Genomic DNA, 23,166 nt, shown 5'->3' with positions numbered 1-23,166 from the left:
TGAGCAGAGCCACTCTGTAAAAACTATTTGAAAATAGAATTTAGTATTTAAGTTGAATGAAAATGTGACAAGCTTAAAAATAATGATTTCTTACAGTTCGTCTCGTTGCCTTTGTGACAGCACCATTGTGGCTGCGATGTCAGGTTAACGTGATTCAGCACTGGCTGCCTCCTCAAGATCTATCTAAAGTCTTAGGAACCCTCGATCCACAATTCAGTCTGCCACAGAGTGGCTTAAATCAAAAGTATTCTTCCAGAAGTGAAATCCAATAGGAAATCCGGAAGCATTCAACACAGAAGATTCAATCCATCTAGAAGGAAAAGAAAGAGACACCATTAACTTCCTTTAAATAAGCACTCCCTCCCTCCAGACTGACACGAAGATCTCTGTACTGAGACTGCAACACCACTCTGGACAGAACAAACTGACTAAAACTGTAAAGGGAAATTTATTTTGCTAGTCTGGATCATGCCCTTAAAGCACATCTCCAGCCTGGACTGAGTAGCCTGGAGAGACTTACACACTTTCTTTATTCCCCTTCTCCGCACCATTACTCCTTCAAGAAACAGGGAGCTGAAGGAGACATCTTCAGTCACAGCCCAGTTCTAGCTTGCAGGCAACTCCATCGTGTCTTCCTGTTATGAAAAGAACTTAGGCCCTCCGTAAACAGCCTACCTTTTGCACTCACTGCTATCAAAGTTTTCCCCAAAAATCCTCTATTACCTATGCCAGATTTTTTTTTCCTCTCTTCTGTAGATTTTGCTCTTCAAACTAAACCCAGCAAGGTTCATTCAGTTAATTTTCAACTTGAGATAAGCTAATGCTCTCCTGTATCTTTCAAGCTTTGGGGGAGAGTAAGCGGAGAACATGCCAGAAAGGGCCTATAGAAGATGCTGTGGCCATAACCAATGGCATCAAGGCACACTCCACTTGTCACTGTAGCTCATTCATGGCATTATATTAGGTAGTTCTCTCAGATTTACTCAAACAGCACCTTTAAAGACTATAATTCAGCATGTGAACTTCATGGGTAGACTATTACACAATTGTATTAGAACAAGTAACTTTTCTATTCTAGTAACGTTATCTGAAAAGGTTCCAAAGAACCACTTTCTAAAATAGACAACATGTGACTGAAAAGGCGGCGAGTATTGATAAGAGTTTACCTGCAGTTAATCTTTTATCTTGTTCACATTTGGGATACAGCAAATTTTCAATCAGATCTTCAATCTTAGCAGATGTAGCACAATTACCATGGGGCAGAGTTGCCACAAGCCCATTACTTCAGCTGTGTTCAGACAGTGACTATCACTAAACATCTGACAATGAAAGCTAATTCAGAATATAACTGAAATATGACATATTCAAGATAGCATTCAAGTCAGAATTGTGCCTTTCACAAATTACTTATTTCACACACACACTATGTAGTCTCTTCTTACTCAGTAACATGAACTTCAATATTCTTAATGTACAATCTACTTCAACAGGACAGTTTTAATCTTCATCAAGGTGACATCACCAAAATCATTTTAGCAGCACCACCTTTTGATTTCTGCACTTCAGGTACTCTTTCTGTATGCAACATGATTATGAAAAATGCTGAAGATAGCATTTCTTGCATACCTGACGAGTCTGTATATAACACATAATTTACTCAAGCCGTTTAGCAAGTTTGACCAACTGGCTTTTAGCAACAAGATAAACTGAACATGACAATACACAAAGACTTAGGAGATACCAATTGGGTCTGTAAACTTTCTACCAACTGCTTCAAGAAATGCATGTCCCTACTGCCTCGCCTCTACTGTCTCTCCACTAGACACACAGGTATGCAAGGTTCACTACAAAAGTTGGATAACTGTTTTGGTAAGGAGCCCATTTTAAGGAAAAGCCCTTCTTACAGAAAAAAACGAAGAAAATACTAAGCTTGTATCATTAGTGTCTACTTACCCATCACAGGGGATCAGGAACTTGTTTCTAAACCTATCTAGGCTCTGCTGTCTGCTTCAAAATAAGCTTAAGTTGCAATTTCACTCTGCTGGTGGATTTTCCACGTCAAATGCTGTACACCATAATACTGCACTGCAAGCCGTTTAAGACAGGAGCACTCTAAACAGGCAGGACATTATTTCATTAGTCTGACCTCTTCCCTAATAGCTATTTTGGAAACAATTCAGTTGAAAACTGATAGCACAGGTTGCATCCTTTCAGAGAACAGAAACAAACATTTCACTTGTCCCATACCTCACTTCCTGACAGGTAAAGAGACACCTGGTTTACAACACATGAATCTTGTTCACTCCACAGTAGAAGTATCACAAACAAATGAATGGATGTTTCATTAATTAAAAAAAAAATAATCTATCGAAATAATCAGAAGAAGTGCCCTCTAGAGGGCAATGCTGCTATAAATTTAAGTATTCAAAAATAGAGGCTTATAATGGCTGAATCTTTGCACTTCAGTAGGAACATACCAACACTTTCAGTAGCAATAACGTGGAAGAGAACAAAATAAGGTACTTTATACACAGAAACACTGTTTGAAGCACTGAATAGCAGAACACAAAGATACAGACTTCCAAAATCTGCTGGTAGTACTACCATGGTAAAAATCATAGTATTAAAACCAGAAGGTCGGACTATTACCAAGCAGTGAATGCCTTGTAAATCCAGCATTAGTGCAATAACTGCAGTAAAAATCATACTCCAATATTCTGTCAATTTTGTCAAAATTGTCACTGCGTCTAGGAGATGTAACTGTAGTACTTGCCTAAAAATAACAGCAACTGTGTTCATAAAGCAATCCTTGACATGTCATCTAGTTAGAAAGGCATTTTCCCCCACTCAAATGTAAAGTAACCCCAAACTTCTCCACCTGTGTCCCTAACTTGGACACCTGTGGAGCAACATGAAGCAACACCTGGCCTGCTCCATTGCTCTAACTCTGAATTGTTTTCCAGAAATAGATCTTAGTACTAGATAAACCCCTACAGCTACAGGGCAAAGCAGCTACTTCTGCTATTAGCAGACTACAGCTGGTCCACAATAAGTTACCAATGAACCAACCTACAGTATCTCGCTCCTCTGAAAAGTGTGTGCTCCAAGCATCCTTCTCAGTATTCCTGACTTTTTAATTAGGAAAGCACCTGAATATAAGGTGAAGTATTTTTAGGGCAGACTCCTTCATATACACCCTTTAATAAAAGGCAAAACAAACCAAAGAAAATGAAAATAAACAAGGGAAAAAACCCAAATCCACAAACAAACAAAAACACCCAAGCAAAAATGTCCTGAAACAAAAAGCCCAAAAGCACCCAACTTTAATTATATACCTGTGCCACTTTTAGAAACAACTGAGAATGGATATATATTGTCCATGTGCATTGCCTTTTCCTTGGGCTAGAGAAGGTTTTGTGACATACAAAACTCAGTGGAGCAAGATTAACCAGTCCTCCCTTCATTGCCTATCAAGGTTTATAGCCACCACTGCGTTACACACACACACCACAAACAACCTCAGTAATGAGAGGAAGCGAGCGTTCAAAGAGAACCCTTGGGAAAAAAAAAAAACACACAAAGAAACAACACCTGTTCATTACATCTTGCCTGAAATCGGTCATTTTTAGCATCAGTAGCTTACTGTGAACAAGGTGGCACCAAGACAGAGCTAGATCTTTTTTGAAAGAAAAGACGTCTTTGTATCAAAATTTTAATTTGCTCTGTATTAAGTACAGGGGGGAAAAAAAGACTGAACTTAAACAGAGCCATCCATGGAGTAACAGCTAGCTACTAATTCAATGTAGAACAGGATGTGCCTTTTACTAATAGCCCCACTTACACGGCAAAAAGTTTTAGTTTCTAACTTAAGACCTATTTGATTCCATATATAAAAGCACTGAGTAGCAAACCTTTGTATATGCACAATCTCTCAAAAGAAGTGGGCCACAAGTGTTTCCAGCAAGATCAGTCGTCTTTATAAGCATTTTAAAATTGGGACCTAGACCTGGCTACACACACAACACTGGAACAGGTATGACAAATCAAATGTTTGCCTCTTACTCCCTCCGGCAGCACAGTATCTGCTCAGTGTTATACAACACACAGGTATCTGGTGGGAGAAGAAAGATACAACATGACCCACTGCAGCTTAGGTAGGCTATTTCTTTATGAAACAACACAAACCATTCAAAAATGGTATGTAACATCCTCCTCAGCTCCATTAACAGCTGCATATCCTCAACAGACAATTTCATTTCATCTCAACTGCTAACCTTTCCACTTGGCTAAAGATGAGCTTTTATACTTCGGACTGGTAGAAATATCTGAACAATAGGGATAAAAGATCTAATTCACTCCTTAAGTGCTGTAGTACTGAAGAGTAGCATACTAATCTTTTTTTATTAAGAAAATTAAAAAAAGACAACCAAGATTTTTTTCCCTACACAAGCCTATCAGTTGTTCTGTATGTTTTATAAAGAACAAAAAATTGGGCAGAAAAACTTGAAAAGCAGAAGAATCCTTCCTTGTAAAAGAAGGTGGGAACAGAGCACTGTACAGGCTCTTCTGACTTTTTCATTAGGAAAAAAAAAAAAGTGGAAGACCCTCTGACTCCTCATGTTTAAAAATCACCTCCCATCTTCCTCCACTGGGATTCCGAGATTCCTTAGCTTCCCCACATACAGCCTTTTGCTGGAGCCAGCTGCACACACCACAAGACCTGCCCACACTGTGCTGAAGACACATTTACTCCTATTGCAATTGCTTTGAGGCTCAGAGATTCTGCCTGACATGCACTTAAAGATGGTCCCACCCTGACGGTGACTAAATACATACCTTTTGCAACTAGTTGCTGTTAAGGCACCCAGCTGAGTCTAACTTCACACCTGAAGTGGACATCACAGATCTGATACAGGAACCACCCTCTTCCTGAGGGTGATTCAGACATCGTAACAATTCAATGGACGGTTCTTCCCGACTTTAAACACTAGGTCCTTACACCGATGTGTATCAGTGTGGTTCAAGTGTTCCCTAGGTTACTGGAAAACTTTGCAAAACTTGAGACCTCACTAACCATTCATAAGACGCACAAATGGCAAAATGAAACAGGTTCAGCTGTATTTGTTGGCTCTTTGAGTCAGCTATATAGTAGGTATAAAAGCACAATAGCTAAACAGACACAGCTGAAGCAATGAGGTAGGAGGGAAAAAAAATTCAGGCGAGAGATAGTTAGAATTCCCCTCAGTTCATGAGACGTCATGCCAATAAATGACAAGCCTTGCCTCATAGGTATTTCTATGATGGTGTTCATAGCTGCTTCAGGAGACATTTAAATATTATTTTCCGTTAAGTATTCTCCAAAAACTATTGAGATACAGATTATGGAATCAAATTAACCCTTCAGCATTTTAGTCTCAACCTGCTAAAAATACCTGTTCATTTACCTAAACTAGCATCAAGCAAGTTTATGAATTAAATTACTGAAATAAAACTCCTGAAACTGCCCATTCCCTAAACATAAAAAAAATAGTCAAATTTGGCCTGTAAATTCCTGCAGAGTTCATTATGGTTTTGCTTATCAGAGTACACTGGACACTTAACAGTACTAAAACTTGATTTGAATATGTCTGGCAAAGACAGCGTACCCTGAATTTGACACTTAAGCTTTTATCCATTTCAAGCTGATCATCTACTTTGCAAACCTGTAATGAGCCTAAACAGAAGTTTTTACACAGAGTTGAAGATCTAAGTTTTTAAAATCAAAACCATCCCACTTTCTTAGTTTTAACTACTAAAATAGTGTTTCTGGACTTAATCCTTGACTTACTGATTACTGCTGTTAATTACTCCACAGATACCATAGCTCATCTACATATTTTAGAGCAGGGTGAAAGTTTTCTTATTTTTCCTGTTTCACTATTGCTAAGACTTTGTTTAGCAATTGTAATAACTCATTGCTACAACATTAATCGAAAGGTTTTATCTGTATGTTGCAAGGAATCTTCAACTCTTTCAAAGTAACACATATATTGTACTGTAACAAAATTGAAGCCGTAAATACAGAGGTCAAAGAAACCATTAGCTACTAGTTATTAACTCATGATAGAAATCACACCTTCAGTAAGACTGGTCCATGCAAGGTATTAGTTCAGTCAGGGATTCAGCATCCCAGAAAGAACGAGGGCTTTTGTCCTTTAAACGGCCTTATGGGAATCACACCATGGGAAGGAACTGCACTTGGTACTTTCCAGCTGCCAGCACGCAACAACCAAGCTCATTAACTTCTCCACTTACGTAGCCATCAACAAGGTGTTTCACGTTAAGTTCTTACCAAGCCCTTCCAAATCCAAGGTTTTTCATAAGTGTATCCTGAGATACCAAACTCTGCCATCACAACCAACCTTATCTTCTGCAGTATTTTATCAGTGCAATCAGTTTGAGATTTCCATTGTCTTTCCTTTGCTCCCATCAAAAATACTGCTTAGGGATCAACAGCATAAACAAATAACTGAAATAGCTCAACTGACTAACGATACCCACTTCTGACCTTCAGAAAAAGTTACAGTAAAAATCACTCCCAATTGAGTTATGATCCATGTAAACTGCAGTTAAGCAAGTTAACAATTACATATTTTATTAGAAACAACATATACACCAGTCAACAAAACACATAGATGGGAAATCTTTGTCAAACTCATCTTTAATTCTGGACGTCTGCTCGCTTTGCTAGACTCAGTCAAGCATGCCTCCATAGCATAAGCAAGACGCAATCTAACACGCATGCGTTAGGATCAGCACTCTCTGTGTGAGTGTGCTACACAGCAAAACCATCTGTATCAATGCCTTGTTGAGTGGCAGTGCTCTGCTACCATAGCAATAAGGTTTAAGAAAATCTACACAACATCAAGTAGGGACATACAGACAGCAGAAAGCTATTCTAAGTTCGTCATGAAGTATTTCTTGCAGACATTTGTAGGTTCTAACCTGATTTTTGAAGTCATCTTAATAAAACTGCAAAGAGTAATGTAGAGAAAGACGCATTACATTATAAGGCCTTTAGAAGTTTCAGAATTTCAATTTCACAGACTCTTTGACAGCCTAAGTTACTATGATTACTTAAGCCAGGGCTCCCATCATCAAGAAAATCCTCATCAATACCACAATGAAAGACAGTCTCACCCACCAGAACTCCAGGCTCAAAATCTTTATGATCCTGGTAAATCAAGTCCTCAAGCCTACAGAAACATTTGCTTACGGGCTACTAAAAAACAAAAACAAAACACACACAACACCCACCCCTCCCAAAAAAACACACCCCCTCCCCCCCCCCCCCCAGAAAAAACAACCCACACAACACACCACCAATCTGCTTCAACATATTCTTAAGCACTTTCCCATCTCCCGTAATTCCCACAAGCATATTCATCCCTCCTGTAGTTCATGTTTTCTGTCTTAACTTTTGAATTTCTATAAGCTAAACCAAGAAAATCCATTTCAATGTCACCCCTTCGTTCACAACATTTGTGGCAGCAGCAAACAGTTAAACACATCAGTACCACCCCAACTTCACCCTGCTGCTGCTGTCTAGCAACCTAACAACCACGGCTGACAAATCTGTTATTGCAGATCTTTGAATACAGATTCATAGCTCTTCCAGGAACTTAAAAATAAATTAATTAAATTTCTGCTGTTTTAATGACCATCGCTGAAGCTCCATAAACAGTCTTCCCCACAGAAACAAGCTATGTACACTACACATGTAACTAGCTCCTTACATGCAAAATTAGCAGAGCTACATAGCATAAAACAAACTCTGAAAGCTTATCAAAGCTGTGCTTTAGAAACACTAAGTTTTCACCTTTTCTTTCAGAATTCTAATACCTTAATAAACTAACTCCATGACCATTTGTTTTTTAAGTATTATTATGAGAAAATCCATGTATTTAATCATATTCTACAAGACTGTTCCTTTGAAGGAGACAAAATCTGAGATCGCATTCTCAGATTATCAGGTTAGGCACACCTAATACTAAGTACTTGGGTGTTAAGAAGGCATATAAACCATTATGAACACAAGGAACACACAATTGGGTTCGCATTATGAAATCAATTACAGAGTTTGAGATCACTCACATCTAGCTTCAAATTTAGATCTTAATTTGCAATCATTTAAAATTCCAACAACCTGTGTAAAACTCAAAACAGCTGCCAACTTCCAAGCAGTTTCTCTAACAGATTCTACTTCTTAAAAGATGTTTTAACTGAAAGAAAACTCCTTATGTTTTCTGCTGAGTTTGTTAATGTATCCAAATGTATCCTACTTTAGTTAGCGTCCTCTCTTAGGTAATTTTTCAACCCCAGTGAAAGTCAAGTCACTTATGAAGCAGTAGCAGAGACCAGAGCCACAAAAAAACCTAACTGAATTGACAGAATTAAATTCTACAGTTCTTTAAAGTTGAGACAATGCATTTATGCATTACTGGAGTAGAAACTCTTGTTGCATTGTCTCTTGCTACACAGCTGGCACATCTATGCTTACAAAGTTTTTCAACAGTGTATCATCTTTCATAACATTAACAAGAGGACTTAGAGTGGTTATTTGTGAACATTGCAGGCAATTAGAGCTACAAGCCTTTATCGGAGAACTAAATTAAATGAATTGATCTCTTATACCTCTAGATTATACAGCTAAATCCTAGCAAGTATATAAGCAAGCACACACTAACATTTCCTTTTAATCTTATTTTTAATGGTCTAATTTTGTTTTAAACCCAGTAAGCAAAAAGCTGCTTTTTCAAACACAAGCCACAGAATAGGACAACTCTTCCTATAAATGTACTCTAGAAACAGATTCCATGGAAGCTGCCATTTAAGTATGAATCTAATTAAAAGTCAAGCAATATCCATATTTCTTCAGCACAACTGCTATGACCTGAAAAGGTTTCTTAGAAATCAGTCTCCATCTGTTAATGGGACAGAAAAACACTAACAATAAAACATCCAGTTCCTTGTTCTCCCCTTCATCTCACCCCCCGTTAGAGCAGAAGAGTACACACACAGTACAGTCACAAGAGAACAGCCATGCAGTTCTTCCTACAGTGCGGTAAACACACCTTATCATAGCAAATGTCAGAATTCATCACCTGCTAAGCTGGCAGGGACGACTTTAAGAATACAAGCAAGCTACTCATTTATGAGCTGGGCTAATCTTTTTTCCACTTTTCAGCCTACATCAGTAAAGCTAGCTGAAGGATTATGAAAAAAGTGAGCTCCAACAACTATTTTACTTTGGAAAAATCAAAACAAAAACTAATCTGATCTGAATTACAACTCTGAGCCTTATTTTTAATTCACATTTAGTAAGCCTGTTATTCTGTAATTAAGCAAAGTCTTAAAGTGCCTGTAGATCTTAAACACAAATGTTTTGCCAAGTATATCCACATAATATTACACATAATATAGCATTTTGTGCAGTGCCTATTCACATTTTGCAGTAAGTTACCAACAATATTTTCCATTTCAGTCAGAGGTTTATCAACACAAGAATTTTTTTAACACAAAAAACTGAAAAGTCCTATGCCTCTTTTCTTATTCATTTCACCTACTTTCACTGGTTAATTGAATTGACTCTGCTAAAACCTGATACTGTAGTTTACTTCTGAAAATAATTCAACAATAAATCCATGGGGAACTAGAGCATAATCTATAGCAGATCAGATATAGTGCCTATGTTCCAAAGACTTGGAAAACAGGTTGTAATTACATCTGAAAAAAAAAAAAAAAAAAAAAAAGCTAAGTAATGCCATCATCAAGATGCTACGGAACAGGAGCAAGTTAACAACTCTACACTGCATCTTCCCTAAATAAGCATATTTCTGTCCCAATTAGAGATGTGCATTTTGAAATAAACAATATGCTCATCTACTTTTCCATATTATTTCAAATTATAATCACTACTTAACAGATCACTAGCAGTCACCACCTACCTTTAGGACTACAAAACAACAAAATACATTTCTGGTCTTGTTACCTTTCCCAGGCACCAACACTATGTGACTTTTCGATACATTTGGACCAAATTTACCAGGAAAATATTTTTTGAGAAAAAGAAGTCTTCAAACTAATTCAATCCTGACATTTATACTCCCTCCATCACTTCTGTTTTGCAATTCTGATAGAATTGCCCAATACAATCAACTCTCAGGAGAAATATCTCAAGCACATGGTCACTACGTATCATTTTAGTGCCTTTAGGCTTCTTCCAGGTCACAGCTCAAGTTTGTAGTCTACATCTAGACTTCGGCAGCAAACAAGTGAAAACAGCCTTCTTCTAGCCTACCTGTTCATTTCTATATGAAAATGCAGGTAAATTGAACTATCAATAAATGAAGCACCTGGAAAAAAGCAGGCTGCAGTAGAAAAGAAACCTGTAAAACATACGAAAAAGTTCTGGATGTAGAACACGTTATGCTGTTCATTAGTATGTTGTGATAGGGATATGACAGCAAGGAATTATTTCACAAAATTAGTTTAAAATTCCTATTAACCCCCACTGGGTTTTCACTGAACTTCACTGGAAACCTGAATGACTTTTTGGTCAGCCACAGGTGACTTGGAGGACCGGGGGTGGTGAGTGGGGGGTGGTGAGTGGGGGGTGTAGAAGAACTGGATAGAGGGAGGAGGAGGGTCAGTGTTACAGTGGGCTAAAGTATTACAAGCTGCTACTCTAAACTTGTTCAGAGAAATGCGTAATGCACATTGCAGTTATCTGGATGATTTCAGCAAAATATTTCTCAACATCATTTTTGCTAGGTCAAACAATACGTACACATTTTGTGATAACAATTCTAGAACACTGTACTTAAGCTTCTTTCTCTTAGCCACCAAGAGAAGAGTACACAGTTTCTTACAGCTGATCAGCAGTAATGCAATGGATTTGAACTTTGTTCTTTTCAGTTCTTCCCCCCATACTTCTCTGTCTTGAAGAATTAAGTACTAGACTTACAACTCCAAAGGAGGTCACAGAACTATATCCAAATTTAAATAACTCAATTATTAAACTGATGTTATATTGGAAATCTGATGTTAACAAAAATGACTGTAAATTGATTAAATTATGTATAAAAAAATATTTGGAAGGGAACTTGAAGGAACACCTATGTAAAAGCTTTAAAATAGGAGAAGGTCAGAACCACAAAGAAATCCAAAGAAATTCAGACAAAACTTCCACTCTTCAAATCATGAGAACACTCTGCTAGTTCTCTAGCCGTTTTCAAAGCTTGTTGATCAAAAATGGCTTCACCTGACAAGGGGAGGGGTGGAACACGGCACCAAAATCACCATACATACATCTTTTCCTATTACAGGGAACAGCTGAATCTTGCATGACATTGATACCAAAAGTAATGATATCAGACGTCTTGTAGAAGGTGTCTCATCTTTCTTATGATCCATCTTCACCTATAACACTACTGCCTCTGAAGCAGATCTCAAGTGTGGGAACCAGTCCCTAAAAAATAGCTGTCTTCCTCTTCCCACTTCACCAGCATCCCTTCTAAGAATTCCTGCATCTCCCACCTAGTTGCATATGCAGTAACTCTCCTGCTGGAAGGAGTAACTCCTCTCACTGGAGGAAGGTCCCTTATCTAAGCCAAGAGAGCAGAAGACAGACACAGCATTACTTCTTTTACTGCTGAAATGGAAAACACTTTTTGATACAGAAGCAATGTCAGAGAGCACAAAACAGGACCAAGAACAAGCAGACACTAGGCAGCAAACTACAGTATTCGCAACTATCTCAGTTCTCATTTTGTTGATGTACAAATTTGTGATTGTGATATACTGTGGTACTAGAAATTACCTATCATTAGTATTCATCCCAGCCTTATTAGTGTGACAGAAACATGAAAAGATAAAACTCCAAGTTTGTTGGAACAGCATTAGCTAGTCAGAAGGTTTTATTACAGAAATGATATGTATGATGTTAGAACTTTAACCCCATCATCACTGTCTTGCTGTGGATGAATACTAGGGTTGGAACTCCTCTGCTAAGCTTCCCCCAACCTCGTTTGTGCTTGCTGCCTACAAATCCAGCTGAGAACTAAAAACTTCTACCATTACTGATTTAATAGGCACCATTTCAAAATACGCATACACACTCACTCTAACGACATCATCCCCTCAATAGGTTGTAGAGACACTAGCGTTTAAATAAACCGATTGTTTATCAGTCTTTTTCTTCACACCCAAACCCAGGTGAATCAAGCACAAGACAAACTGCCACCGCTGTTTCTTTATGGAAGAAACAGTCATGTATCTACAGGTTAACAAGCTAGATGTTTCTAACTGATTTTCCTTTGGTCTTGAAGGATAAACTTAACTTTGCTTCAGCATTAAGCTACCTCCATGGGGAAAAACAAGGCAGAAGCAATCTGCAGGGAAGAGATTTGTCAAATTAAACCAAAAGAACTTAAGATCTGTGAAGCACAACAGGGACAATTAACATTGATACGAGAGGGAAGGTATGCACAATCTTAAATCATGAAGGCCACCATGCTATCTCAGATGTAAACTAGTATGATATCATGCCATAAAACCTTTAGCCCTACCTCAAAGGAGGGATGCCAGCTGACTCACCAACAAGCACCGCAAACAAGAGGTGCTTCAGAAAAGCGTATCTACAAACTCACTCAACAGGGACCTGTTTAACAATGGATCTGACAAAATTACAGGACAGGCATTTGCTGCAGCACCACCTATAAACCTCAACCATGCTGGATTGTCCATACCTGGGAATACCTTTTCAAGATTGCAGCAACTAGTTACTGGTTAAAAATATCAGGTAAGTCTTCCAAAATCAATGGAGTAACAACCACAAAGATGTATTTATTACATTTATTTAATCACAATCCTTATCCAAATGTCCATAAACAGTCAAGTCAAAATGCTGGGCTCTCTCAGAAGCAGCACCAATAAGGAGAAAGTGGCTAAATTACTTCCAAATGTATTAACTAACAAGTACTTTGAATTCATAATGTTGATTTTTTTAATAGTTATGCATGCACCAGTGCTCTTGATACTGCTTAGTATGACAATGCTGTGCACACATCATTTGCTTTGAAGAGGACTGTATGCTTACAGTACTGATGAAATGGATCACAGCATACACTTATGTTGTAAGTAACATTTTTCTTTGAAATTTCCTTAACAGTACATGCAGCATGAAGCAGTATGCTAGGTGGTTTCCATGACAGTGAACTAAAATCAAGGTAGCCTAAGTCACACACATCTAATCCCCTAAAGAGAGAGCACAAGGTTAAAAAAAAATGGGGAAAAAAGAGCTTTTAAACATGCTGAAGGAGACATGCACTGCCTCATTCATGTCCTGCCTCAATGAGTATGAAGAAGAAAAGGCCCTCTGAACAACTAAGATAAGACAAAAGTTATATCTAACACATTTGTTGGAGCTAACCTGCAGTACCTAGCAAGTTCTCCAGGGTAAAGCTAGAACTAAATTATTCATCAGATAAAAATCATGGTTCTTTCAAATGTATCTAATATCTAATATTCATCAGTAGGTCTCAAAACATAGTAGAAATGAGGAAAAGCATTGTTCCAAGATAACTGTAATACAAGAAAAACAGACATTTAACTCAACCTAAGCTAAGGGTACCAAAATGAAGCTGACATAATACAGTTACAGCTCAAATCACACCACTGCATTTTCAGTAATGGCAGAAGCCTTCCATGCAGAAGATGACCATGTGCACTCTCCTGTTGAATTGGACAGCAATAATAGTAAAAAATCTGAATAAATAACTTTATGTACTTGAAAACTAGTTTTAAACAGCTCAGAATTATGTCTTAGTGTAAATGCCTGTTTTTAAAAACTTTAAATTGAGGTGTAACCTACTCAGGCAGATCAAAAGACAAAGTAGCATAACCCATTAATAAACACCTATGCTCACAACACCCAAAAGCCACATTAGGAGCCCCATCCCCCTTGCGTCAGGTAATAAAGTAGCTCCTGAGAAAGCCATTCAATCCAGGCAAGGCTTAATCAACTGAATACATTTTTAGCAGACAGGTTGTTCTGCCAATGATATTCAACTCTTACAAAAAGGAGAAAGAAGAGATCAGTAGTAACTTCATTAACAGATCTGCAAGTATAGACAGTACATCACTTGCTATTTCTCTATAATATACCTCACAGAAGAAACCCAGAATCATTTTGATTAACACACACTGCTCTGATACTTGGGAAAGACCTTTGATTGCCATCATGAATTATGTTATAGGCTAGAAACTGGCCAACACCCTATACAGAATCTATTATTTATTATTAATTATGATTTTTATTGTCCTTTTGATTTCCTAAATTCAGGCCTACACAGTTCTTATTTTCAGGCTGACAAGCAAGTGTTCACTTCACGGACATTTCAGCAGCCCTCCCACAGTCTTCGCCTTTAGTTTAGAAAACAGGCCGAAGCTCACAAAAGTAGGGGAAAACTGACCGAAACAAAACTATTCAAAATCTACTCCCCTTCCCACTACAGTAATTCCAACCACTCTACATCGTGAATACCAGAAGCACCTACAGAGGGTTGTATATATACCTGGTAACAAACATACACAGTGTATTTCTGAGCTGTAGAGAGGCAGGGGTCTTCCAGCTATTGCTTGCCCAGAATATTTTACAAGAGGGTAAAACACATTATAATTAGCACTGATGGAAGTCAATTATAGAGTTCTGGAAGAAAGACAAGGTTGGAGTGTTGGGCAAGACAGTCAACAGATGTTAATTCAATAGCTGTCCCATCCATAGCAAGTTGGATAGACAAAAAAGTTGACAGCAGACAAAGAATACCAACTGAGCACCCAAGGCTGGGTGGAGCATAGGAAACAGTATAGGCAGGAAAGCCAGCAATACACACAAGACAGACCTCACGTGCAGTCATAAAGGTAAGTATTAATGCCTTTTCCTTTTGTAGAACAGAAATTTAAAAGTTATTCCCTGTACAGACAGTAAATGCCATAATTTCAAGGACAAAAATCAACCAAAGTAGTGAGGAGGCAAGTGTTCATTGCTTTTAGCCCGGATACATTTTTAGACACATGCATTTAATGAACACATCCACTAAATCCTGTAAGATCTACCCTGAGTGAGTGAACTACATCTTATAAGAAAGCCACTACCCTTTAATTTAATTTTGGGCAAATTAAAGCCAAACACAGTCACATCTGTGGCCATCTACCATCAAAAACTGGACTTCAGAAATGAGACAGACCCAAGAAAAAGCAAAACGTCAACCTGCTTCAGAATCATGAGTGGTCAGCATTGCACTTGCTCTTATCAATACTGCATTCAGGTGGGCAAGCCATAAGCCACATCTGGAACAGGAGAACACTTCTGCAAGCAGCCCTTCCTAGGTGCTTCATCCGATCCCTACTGTATTCCCCAAATCCTTTGTTCTAACACCTTTCCTACACAACTTTAAGTCTAAGCATCAATATTACCCCCATGATGCAGCAGCATCCGGGTGGTATAGTAATGCTCTTACAGAGCCATATTGTTCAAAAGGGCTTCCAAAATCTTGAGATGTTGTTTAACACGAACACAGCACATGAAGAAGGGTAATGCAATTAAGTTCATAAACTAATAGGAGTTACTCTACTGTGGCCACCAGAGAAAGCAGGGATTGCCTTTTCTTGCAAGTCCACCCATAACCCAGTCTAACCAAGAAGTTACATGGACAAATAAATAATAGCATTAAGCAACAATACAGGGGTTCTCTGTATTTCAGGGAATGTTGTGTGTAAAATACGCACACAAAAATCCTAATTCTTATGTAAGTGTAAATAAAATAAATTCAACAAGTGAATATCTAAGTGGATAAATTGAAATGGTTATCAGACAAAAAAATTCCAGCTTTGCAACAGTGACTGGTCACTTCTCACTGTCAGACAAATCAAGATCCACCCTGAAGAAAAATAAGCCTCAAAACAGAATGCGAGATTTCTTTCATTTCAGAAGGTTCCTGCACCATTAGATTCTTCCCTAAAGAGACTTCATTGTTACGGCAATTAGTATTCCTCCACCCCAGCAAAGGGGGAAAAAAAAAAAAAAAAAAAAAAAAAAGCTATGAAAGGGTAATCTAGCCATTTCGCAGCTTTGCCTCCTTACTCCACCCAGTCTCTTCTCTGCTCAATGGCTGCACACAGCATCCATAAACATGGTAATATCAAAAGAAACACACAAAAATGAGATCCCTGAGAACAAGCTAGAAATTTGCAATAAATCTTTCTGTTTGAAAATATTTTCTTTGTTTAGCTCCCTAACATAATTTTTCTATTTAACAAAACGACTCTAAGGGCAAATAACATTTTGATAGCAGACCCTCCCTCTTCTGAAAACCAGCTGAATGATGCACAATCATTTACAAAATGATCATCACTAAACGTAGGTTCTTTAACCCCCATCTCCTAATATCATACACAATTCTGTCATAGGAATATGTGCTTAAAAGAATCTCCACAAAAATACCTAATTCAGCCAGATCAACATGCCCAAACATTTATTTACAGTAAACCTGTGTTTATTAAAGATTTTTAATATAGCTTAGATTAACCTTCCACCACCATCCCCTGGTTAGGTAATTCATTATGAATTGACTTGACCTGCAACCACCAAGCCCTCTGCTGCAGCACCATCAGCAAGGAAATTTTACCAGCGTATTGTAGCAAAGAAAGGGAAGGTGTCACATTATTACTGGTATTAAAGGTCAAGTTTAATTGCATCCACCTTAAACAACAACAAAAAAATAATCTCACATCTAGAGAACAGACTAAACCTTAAACTTTTTAAAGGAGGCACCACTCCCACCCCCCAACTTCCATCAAAAGCTCTGCCTGCGCATAACCTCCTGCTGAAACAAAAACTCAAGAGTAGCAATAAACACAGCATTTTAGCAAACTCGACTGCTATTACAAGGTTTCCAAGGAGAGCCTGTGCGACTGTAGACAACCAAGCAGAGATATGACCCCAAGAAGGAGAGATTAGGTCTCCCTCCCCCGTTTTTACTGCAGCTGGTTCTGAAGGTCTTGAGCCACCTCCTACCAATCAAGATCACTGCAGGAAAACAGGGTGGATGTGAAACAAATTCTCAAAGTAACACCTACTCCGTTCCCATGTATTATCAATTCTCGTTTTGTTTTCTGTGCTGCGGCCAACTCCGGAGATCTGGGCCATCTCCTGACAAACGCCTGCCGTGCCCTCGGAGAGGACGGGGGCGGAGAGGAGAAGCCCTCCGGGGGGCATTCGGGGAAGGGATGCTCGGTGCTCTCCCCGGCACACGTACCACCAGACCCCTCGCCCCAGGCTCTCTCCTTTTTTACCATTATTTGCGCCTGGCCCACCGCCTCCTCCCCGGTATCTTGCTAAGTCACCAGAAGAAACGAAGAGGCCTAAGGGGCGGGGGGGCGAGGCCGCGACAGCCGGGGAGCCAGAGCCCACCGCAGGGGCCGCTCCCCCCTCACCCCACCCCGCTCCCTTGTCTGGCCCACTCCTCCCCCGCGCCCTGTTTTCCTGCTAAGTCACCCACGGCGGGGACGGCGCTGAAGCCCGGGAAGGGCCAGCGGAGAGGGGAGGGAGCCGCGCCCGGCGGCCCCCACCACACCCCGCCGGGGCGCGGGGACCGTCCCCCGCCTCGCCTCCCTCCCTCCCGCCCCGTCGCCCTGCCTCCCCCGCCTCCTCCCCGGCTCCCTCCTCACCAACGGGCGCGGCCGCCATTTTGAGAGCGAGCTGGAGAGAAGGAGGGAGGGGGCAGGAGCAGCAGCGGAGGGCGGGGAGCAGCGGAGAGGAGGGGGGAGCGGAGAGCCGCGCCGGCCGCACGGCCCGCTGGACCCCGCCGCCGGCCGGGACAGCCCCTCGCGGGGGGCGCCGGCGATCGGCGGAGGGGAGGCAGGCAGAGAGGGGAGACGCGGCCCCGGCCTTACCCGAGCCGCCGTTTCGCTCTGCTCTGTGGGGCCGGCGCCGCCCGCCTCTCCCATTCACCGGTGCGGCGGGGCGGGGCGCGGAGGAGGGGGGTCCGTGGGGGGGTCCCGGAAGCTCTCGCCGCTCGCACCGCTCCGCTCCGCGGTCTGTCAGTGGCGTCCGGGCCGCCAGGAGGGAGGGAGGGAGCGGCGCGGCCCGCCGCACCTCTGCGCATGTGCGAGCGGGGGCGGGGACAGCCGCCGGCCACCATCTTGGGCGGCTGAGGCGCAGGGGCGCGTGTCCCGGCATGCCCCGCGCCGCCCGCGTCCCCGGCATGCCCCGCGCGCGCCCCGCCGCGGCCTGCGGGGCGGCCTGTGAGCGGTGGCCAGGCCCGCGCCCCCGCCCCGCCGTTCCGGGCCCCGCCGGGCCCCCGGCCTCTCTCTGGCACAGGGCCTTGCGGCTCCTGCTGCCGTGCTGTCACACACTGACACACACCCCGTCACATTGCTGTCGTGCTTTGCTTCGTTGGCGTCTAAATTAGTGATAGAGCTGCCTTAGTGATGCCTGTAAATGGCAAAAAAAGACCTGCAAGTACCAGCGAAGAGGCTAACGCTGCTGGAGGGGCTAGGAGGAGAAGGAAAAGGCACACGTACATGCTTAGCTGTGCGGTGTAGCTTGGAGGATGCTTTGTGGGCTCATGCTCGCATAATATGAAGTGCACGATACCCACATCGGTGCTGTGCAGAGCGATGGAGGGGACGGCAAGATGGTGCCTCGCGATTCAATGTGGCACAGCTTCTCGCTCCAGGCAGCCATGAAGGAGCTGATGCTGGCTTTGTTCTAACCAAACTGATGCAACTGCCAAGAAAAGCCTTAAAGTGGAGTTACACTGCTCCCCTCTGTGGGCTGTTGCATTCGGTCTCACCGCACAGATGCATTGCCATAGCGTGTTCTGGCTTGTGTGGAATCTGCTCCTGAGACAGCAGTATTTTTAGTGAGTAACCTTGTCCCACAGACCTGGAGTTACCAGATTTGACAGAAGCATGCATGTCACTTGTGGCCGTTACCTCTGTAGGACTGGAAGTCCAGGAACTTGGCGTGTCCCCATGCACAGTCACAGTACCGGTATGAAAAAGGTCATGCTTTGTACTTTAAATAGAATGTTTTCATAATCTTCTACAAACCCCACTTAGTTAAATCTCAAAATAGCCTTTGTTTAATATGTCAGTGTTCCTAAACTGAGGCATAAACCACTGATAATTTAATCCATAGGCTCCCAAGAAGTGACTTGAGACAGAAGAGGGTACAGAGTCCTGGAGAAATGGGCTGCCACCTCCCTCAGTTGCCATTTGACAAACATAGTCAGGTAGCTGCATACATCGGAAGCCAAATTCTCCCCTCAGTTTTTGATTTTGCAGTCCTTACGGTCTTCAGTAGTTTGAGTATCAGTGACAGCAGTCCTTAACAAGGTGTGTTGAAAAATACTCTGTTTGGGAAATGCCAAAGATAAACTGGGAGTGGACCCAACCAGTGTGACTGGAAGTAAATCCAGATGCAAAACAGAAAGAGCCCTGCTGTTACAGGAAACAGTTACATGTGTCACTATCAAAGACTAGTGACCAAAGTGAACTCTAATGTTGGCAGGCATAACAGCATAATCCGATATTTAATGTGGGCCATAAAGTTTTCTGAAATGCTGATTTGGGGAAATAAGTCATTCCACGATTAAAATTATCTGTACAGCAAAAACTTGAAGAAACTTCAAGGGACACTGAAAATAACATAATCAAAATCTGTATAGTTTTATCTGTTTCTATTTGAAGTAGTAACTGAGATTACTAATATCTAAAATTCATATAATGAAGCTCCATTTACATACTGAGGGCACTTGACAGTGCTTTCTATCAGGTTTGCTGTTGTGCTATGGCTTATGGTTGGTCACTTTCTTTTTTGTTTATGTTTTTATTTTATATAGCAGTAGGCTAGAGAGGGCTATTTATACCCAATACACAATGCAAAACTGCAGATGCATCCAGGACAAATTTTGATAACGAACCTGCATTTAAGGTATTTTTTTAATTTACTGGATTACAAGTTTTTGATCCATTTAAGCCTTGGTAATATGGTGTTATCACAGACATTCCCAAATACACTGGCAACATTAAAAATGGACTAAAAGTATTGCATAATTCTGTTTCAATATGCTGATCATTGTAATTAATGATGCGATAAGGAGTTGGATAAGTCAGCAGGCCAAATTTCTAGTGCAGAGGCAATGCGCTGTAGCTCTGATCCTTTTGTTAATGAAAAACAATCAAAATGGAGCAGCATGTCTCAGTATTCTGAACCAATGTTTCAAGAAGGTGTTCAGATACTTTCCAAAAGAGAGGATTGGATCTGGCCATACCAGGGTTTTTCCCCCCCTCTATTTCTAAATTTCTGTGCTGACCACTGGCAATAGCAGTTTCCTCCTGTGGTCGAGATAACATTCCCAGTTCCAACATGAGGCACACGCCAACATGAGAAACAGTGGATAAAAATTGCAAATCTGCATGATACTTCATGCCACACAGGTATATGGAAAAATAGTGTCTCCAACTGAAGATTATTACTTCTCACATTTTAAATCCTAGGGGGTATTAGCCATTGGTCAATTGTAGCCTCTTAAATTGTTCTCTGGCAATTAACATACTTTTAATTTTTAAACATGTTAAGCACATTTTCTGATCTCTTAAGGGGCATACAGTCATTGGCTCGTTTGCTTTTTAATGTGCTGATTATAAATGGACAGGCCTGGAAATAACTTGGAGCCTTCCACTCCTGCTGTAAGTAGAGATTATGAGCCCTTTTCACATTCAGGTTAATCACCTGTAAACATGTTTTCAGTTCTGTTGTTGTGCATGTGGCTTACATCCTGAAGTCCTGTGGACTTTGTACTGCTGATTGCAAGCCTTTGAGCCCAGTGGTTCAGCCATTTTCCCCCCATCCATACACTCTACCCAACTAGTCCATATCGCACCAGTTTGGCTGTGGTGGTACTAGGAGACCATGTCAGAGGCCTTGCTGAAGTCAAAGTAAGCAACATCCACAGCTCTCCCCGTGTCTGTAGAGAAAGATGGTCATTGCGCTGCAGAATGTTGGGCTGGTTGGGTGCATTGAGCACAGTCTGCCTTGGTCAGGCGGTGCTGGCTTCTCCCAGCCATCTTGTTGCTTCTTGTGCCTGAACATGGCCCCCCGGGAGGTCTGCTCCATAACCTTCCCAGGAGCCAGGATCAGGCCAGCTGGTCTGTAGGTCTCTAGAAGTGCCCATTATGTAAACTGCAACCCTTGAGCAGGATATTTGCAGAACAGGGACTGAAATTTAAGGTAAGACTTTAAAGTGGTATGCCAAAATTCACTTTATTTCAGTTTGTTTGCAAAGCAGGCAAAACTGCTTTGCCATTCACAAAATTCTAATGTATCAAGTATTTTAGGTACATACTCCAGCGATAATTAGCACCTACAGAAGAAATTAAATCCATTTCAAAGAGATGAATGAATTTTCCCAGCACTTTCATGACACAGGTATTTTACTCTCCTTTTACAGCTGGCCTTCTTTGTAATATCATTGCTTGATACTGTGATGGAAAAGAATTCCCAGCTCTCAGCACAGCTGAATTCTGTGGAGTCTCAGAGCCTCTTTTTTTATTGACAGTTTCTTGATAGTTTCCTTGATTGTTTTCCTTGATTTTTCTTGATGGTTTCCTTGATTGCCACAGTGTAACCTGATGACAGAAAACACATACCCTCTGCCTCAGCGGGGATGTGCAGACACAAATTGCATAGCTCCTTCTGATTCCAACTTCAAATTTTTTACAGGATATTCCTAAAGTAAATGTTTACAACATGCACAGCCACGCTTCAGAGTGAGCCAGGCTTCTTCAGTGTGTTTTTTACCATATGGAGTGGCATACACAGCTATAGCTACTACATTGGAGATTACGTATTTCAAAATGTTACATCAAACCTTGCTAAAAGGTTTCTGCTAAATACTGGAAACTTCATTCATTGGTAATTTGTATGTTGCCTATGAATGAAAGTTGTCATTAATATTCTACATGTGTACATATTTGTGTAGCAAAACATTGTAGTGACTGTACCACTGTAAATCAACTAATTTACATGTTGCAAGTCCATGGTGGTGCCTGACCTACAAAAGAGACGAGCTGTTACAACTACAGAGCTTTGAAAGATAGAAAGTTGCACAAAAATGCCTCCACAGATTTGAACTGAAAGATAACTCAGTTTTAGGCTGGGAATAAATTCTGGTGACACAAATACTGTTGTAACTAGGTGCCTAAGCACCTACCAAAGGAAAATTAACTTCTAGCTGTGTCTTGCCGTTTAATTTAATGAGTCAATGGGCATGTCTACCTGTGTCATTACCCCTGTCATTGGAATAAATCACAAGAAATGATGATTTTCTCATCTTTTTGTTCACTAGTAAATAGTGACTTCTCTGTGGCTCAAACGCGACTTGGCTCTACAACTGGAAAATCATCCACTTTAGTGTTTTTATAGATGGAAGTACATGCAAAAGTTTCTGCCTTTGTGTTTGGGGTTTTTTTTAACTTTTAACTTACAGTTAACTTAAAAGGGTTTAACTTAAAGATACTGAAGAAAATACTATTTTTGCAGCCAAACCAGAGAAAAAATACCACTGTGTGGGAAAATGTTGTGTTCCCAATGTGAAGCATAGCACAAAACACATTCAGATTAATTTTTAATGTATATTTGGATTTTAGAAATCCTACATCCAGTACTCATGTGGCCTTTCCTATATATTATCAACATGAAGAAGGCAAACTGTAATGGTATCCCTCTCTACCCGACCTTCTTAATAGCATTAAAAAGAAGAGAAGATAAACAAATCCGGTCTCTAATGTGTTTCAGTATTGAGAACCTTGGTCTTGTGTCAAGTCTTTACCCTTCACAGGAGAATCTTTTACTGAAGTGAACACCTTTTCAAATATATTATAAAGAAAGTTAAAATTAAATTTTCAGCAGGTGTTTCATTTTTACTACTAGTTCATATGCCTATATTAATTCCAGTTTGCTTCCTAGCTTAACTGGTCATCATGCATAATTTATATTTATGCTACTAACAACGACAATGTTGGCTTTCTATACCTTAATTCTACAGTCTGAATTGCTAT

At 40.6% G+C, this 23,166-nt stretch overlaps 1 protein-coding gene across 3 annotated transcripts in view; it reads right to left on the bottom strand.

The window, feature by feature from the left end:
• PAFAH1B1 (platelet activating factor acetylhydrolase 1b regulatory subunit 1) overlaps positions 1-18,207 on the bottom strand; it is a 38,108-nt gene extending 19,901 nt beyond the window's left edge. The window contains exons 1-2 of one of the 3 annotated variants that reach the window (XM_080397870.1): positions 17,995-18,207; positions 95-310 (exon numbers count right to left, since the gene is read on the bottom strand). In XM_080397870.1, coding sequence (XP_080253996.1) covers positions 95-126 — 32 coding nt within the window. In that variant the 5' untranslated portion in view covers positions 127-310; positions 17,995-18,207. Of the gene's footprint in view, positions 1-94; positions 311-1,166; positions 1,295-17,769; positions 17,917-17,994 lie in introns of those variants that run through there. The other 2 variants (XM_080397871.1, XM_080397872.1) reach the window with 2 other exon arrangements.
• Between the last annotated feature and the right edge of the window lie 4,959 nt (positions 18,208-23,166).

This window comes from Falco punctatus, assembly GCF_963210335.1.
Source record: "Falco punctatus genome assembly, chromosome: 1".
Classification (NCBI taxonomy): domain Eukaryota; kingdom Metazoa; phylum Chordata; class Aves; order Falconiformes; family Falconidae; genus Falco; species Falco punctatus.
Note: the sequence above shows the minus strand (reverse complement) of the source record. Positions and strands in the feature narration are given on the sequence as shown.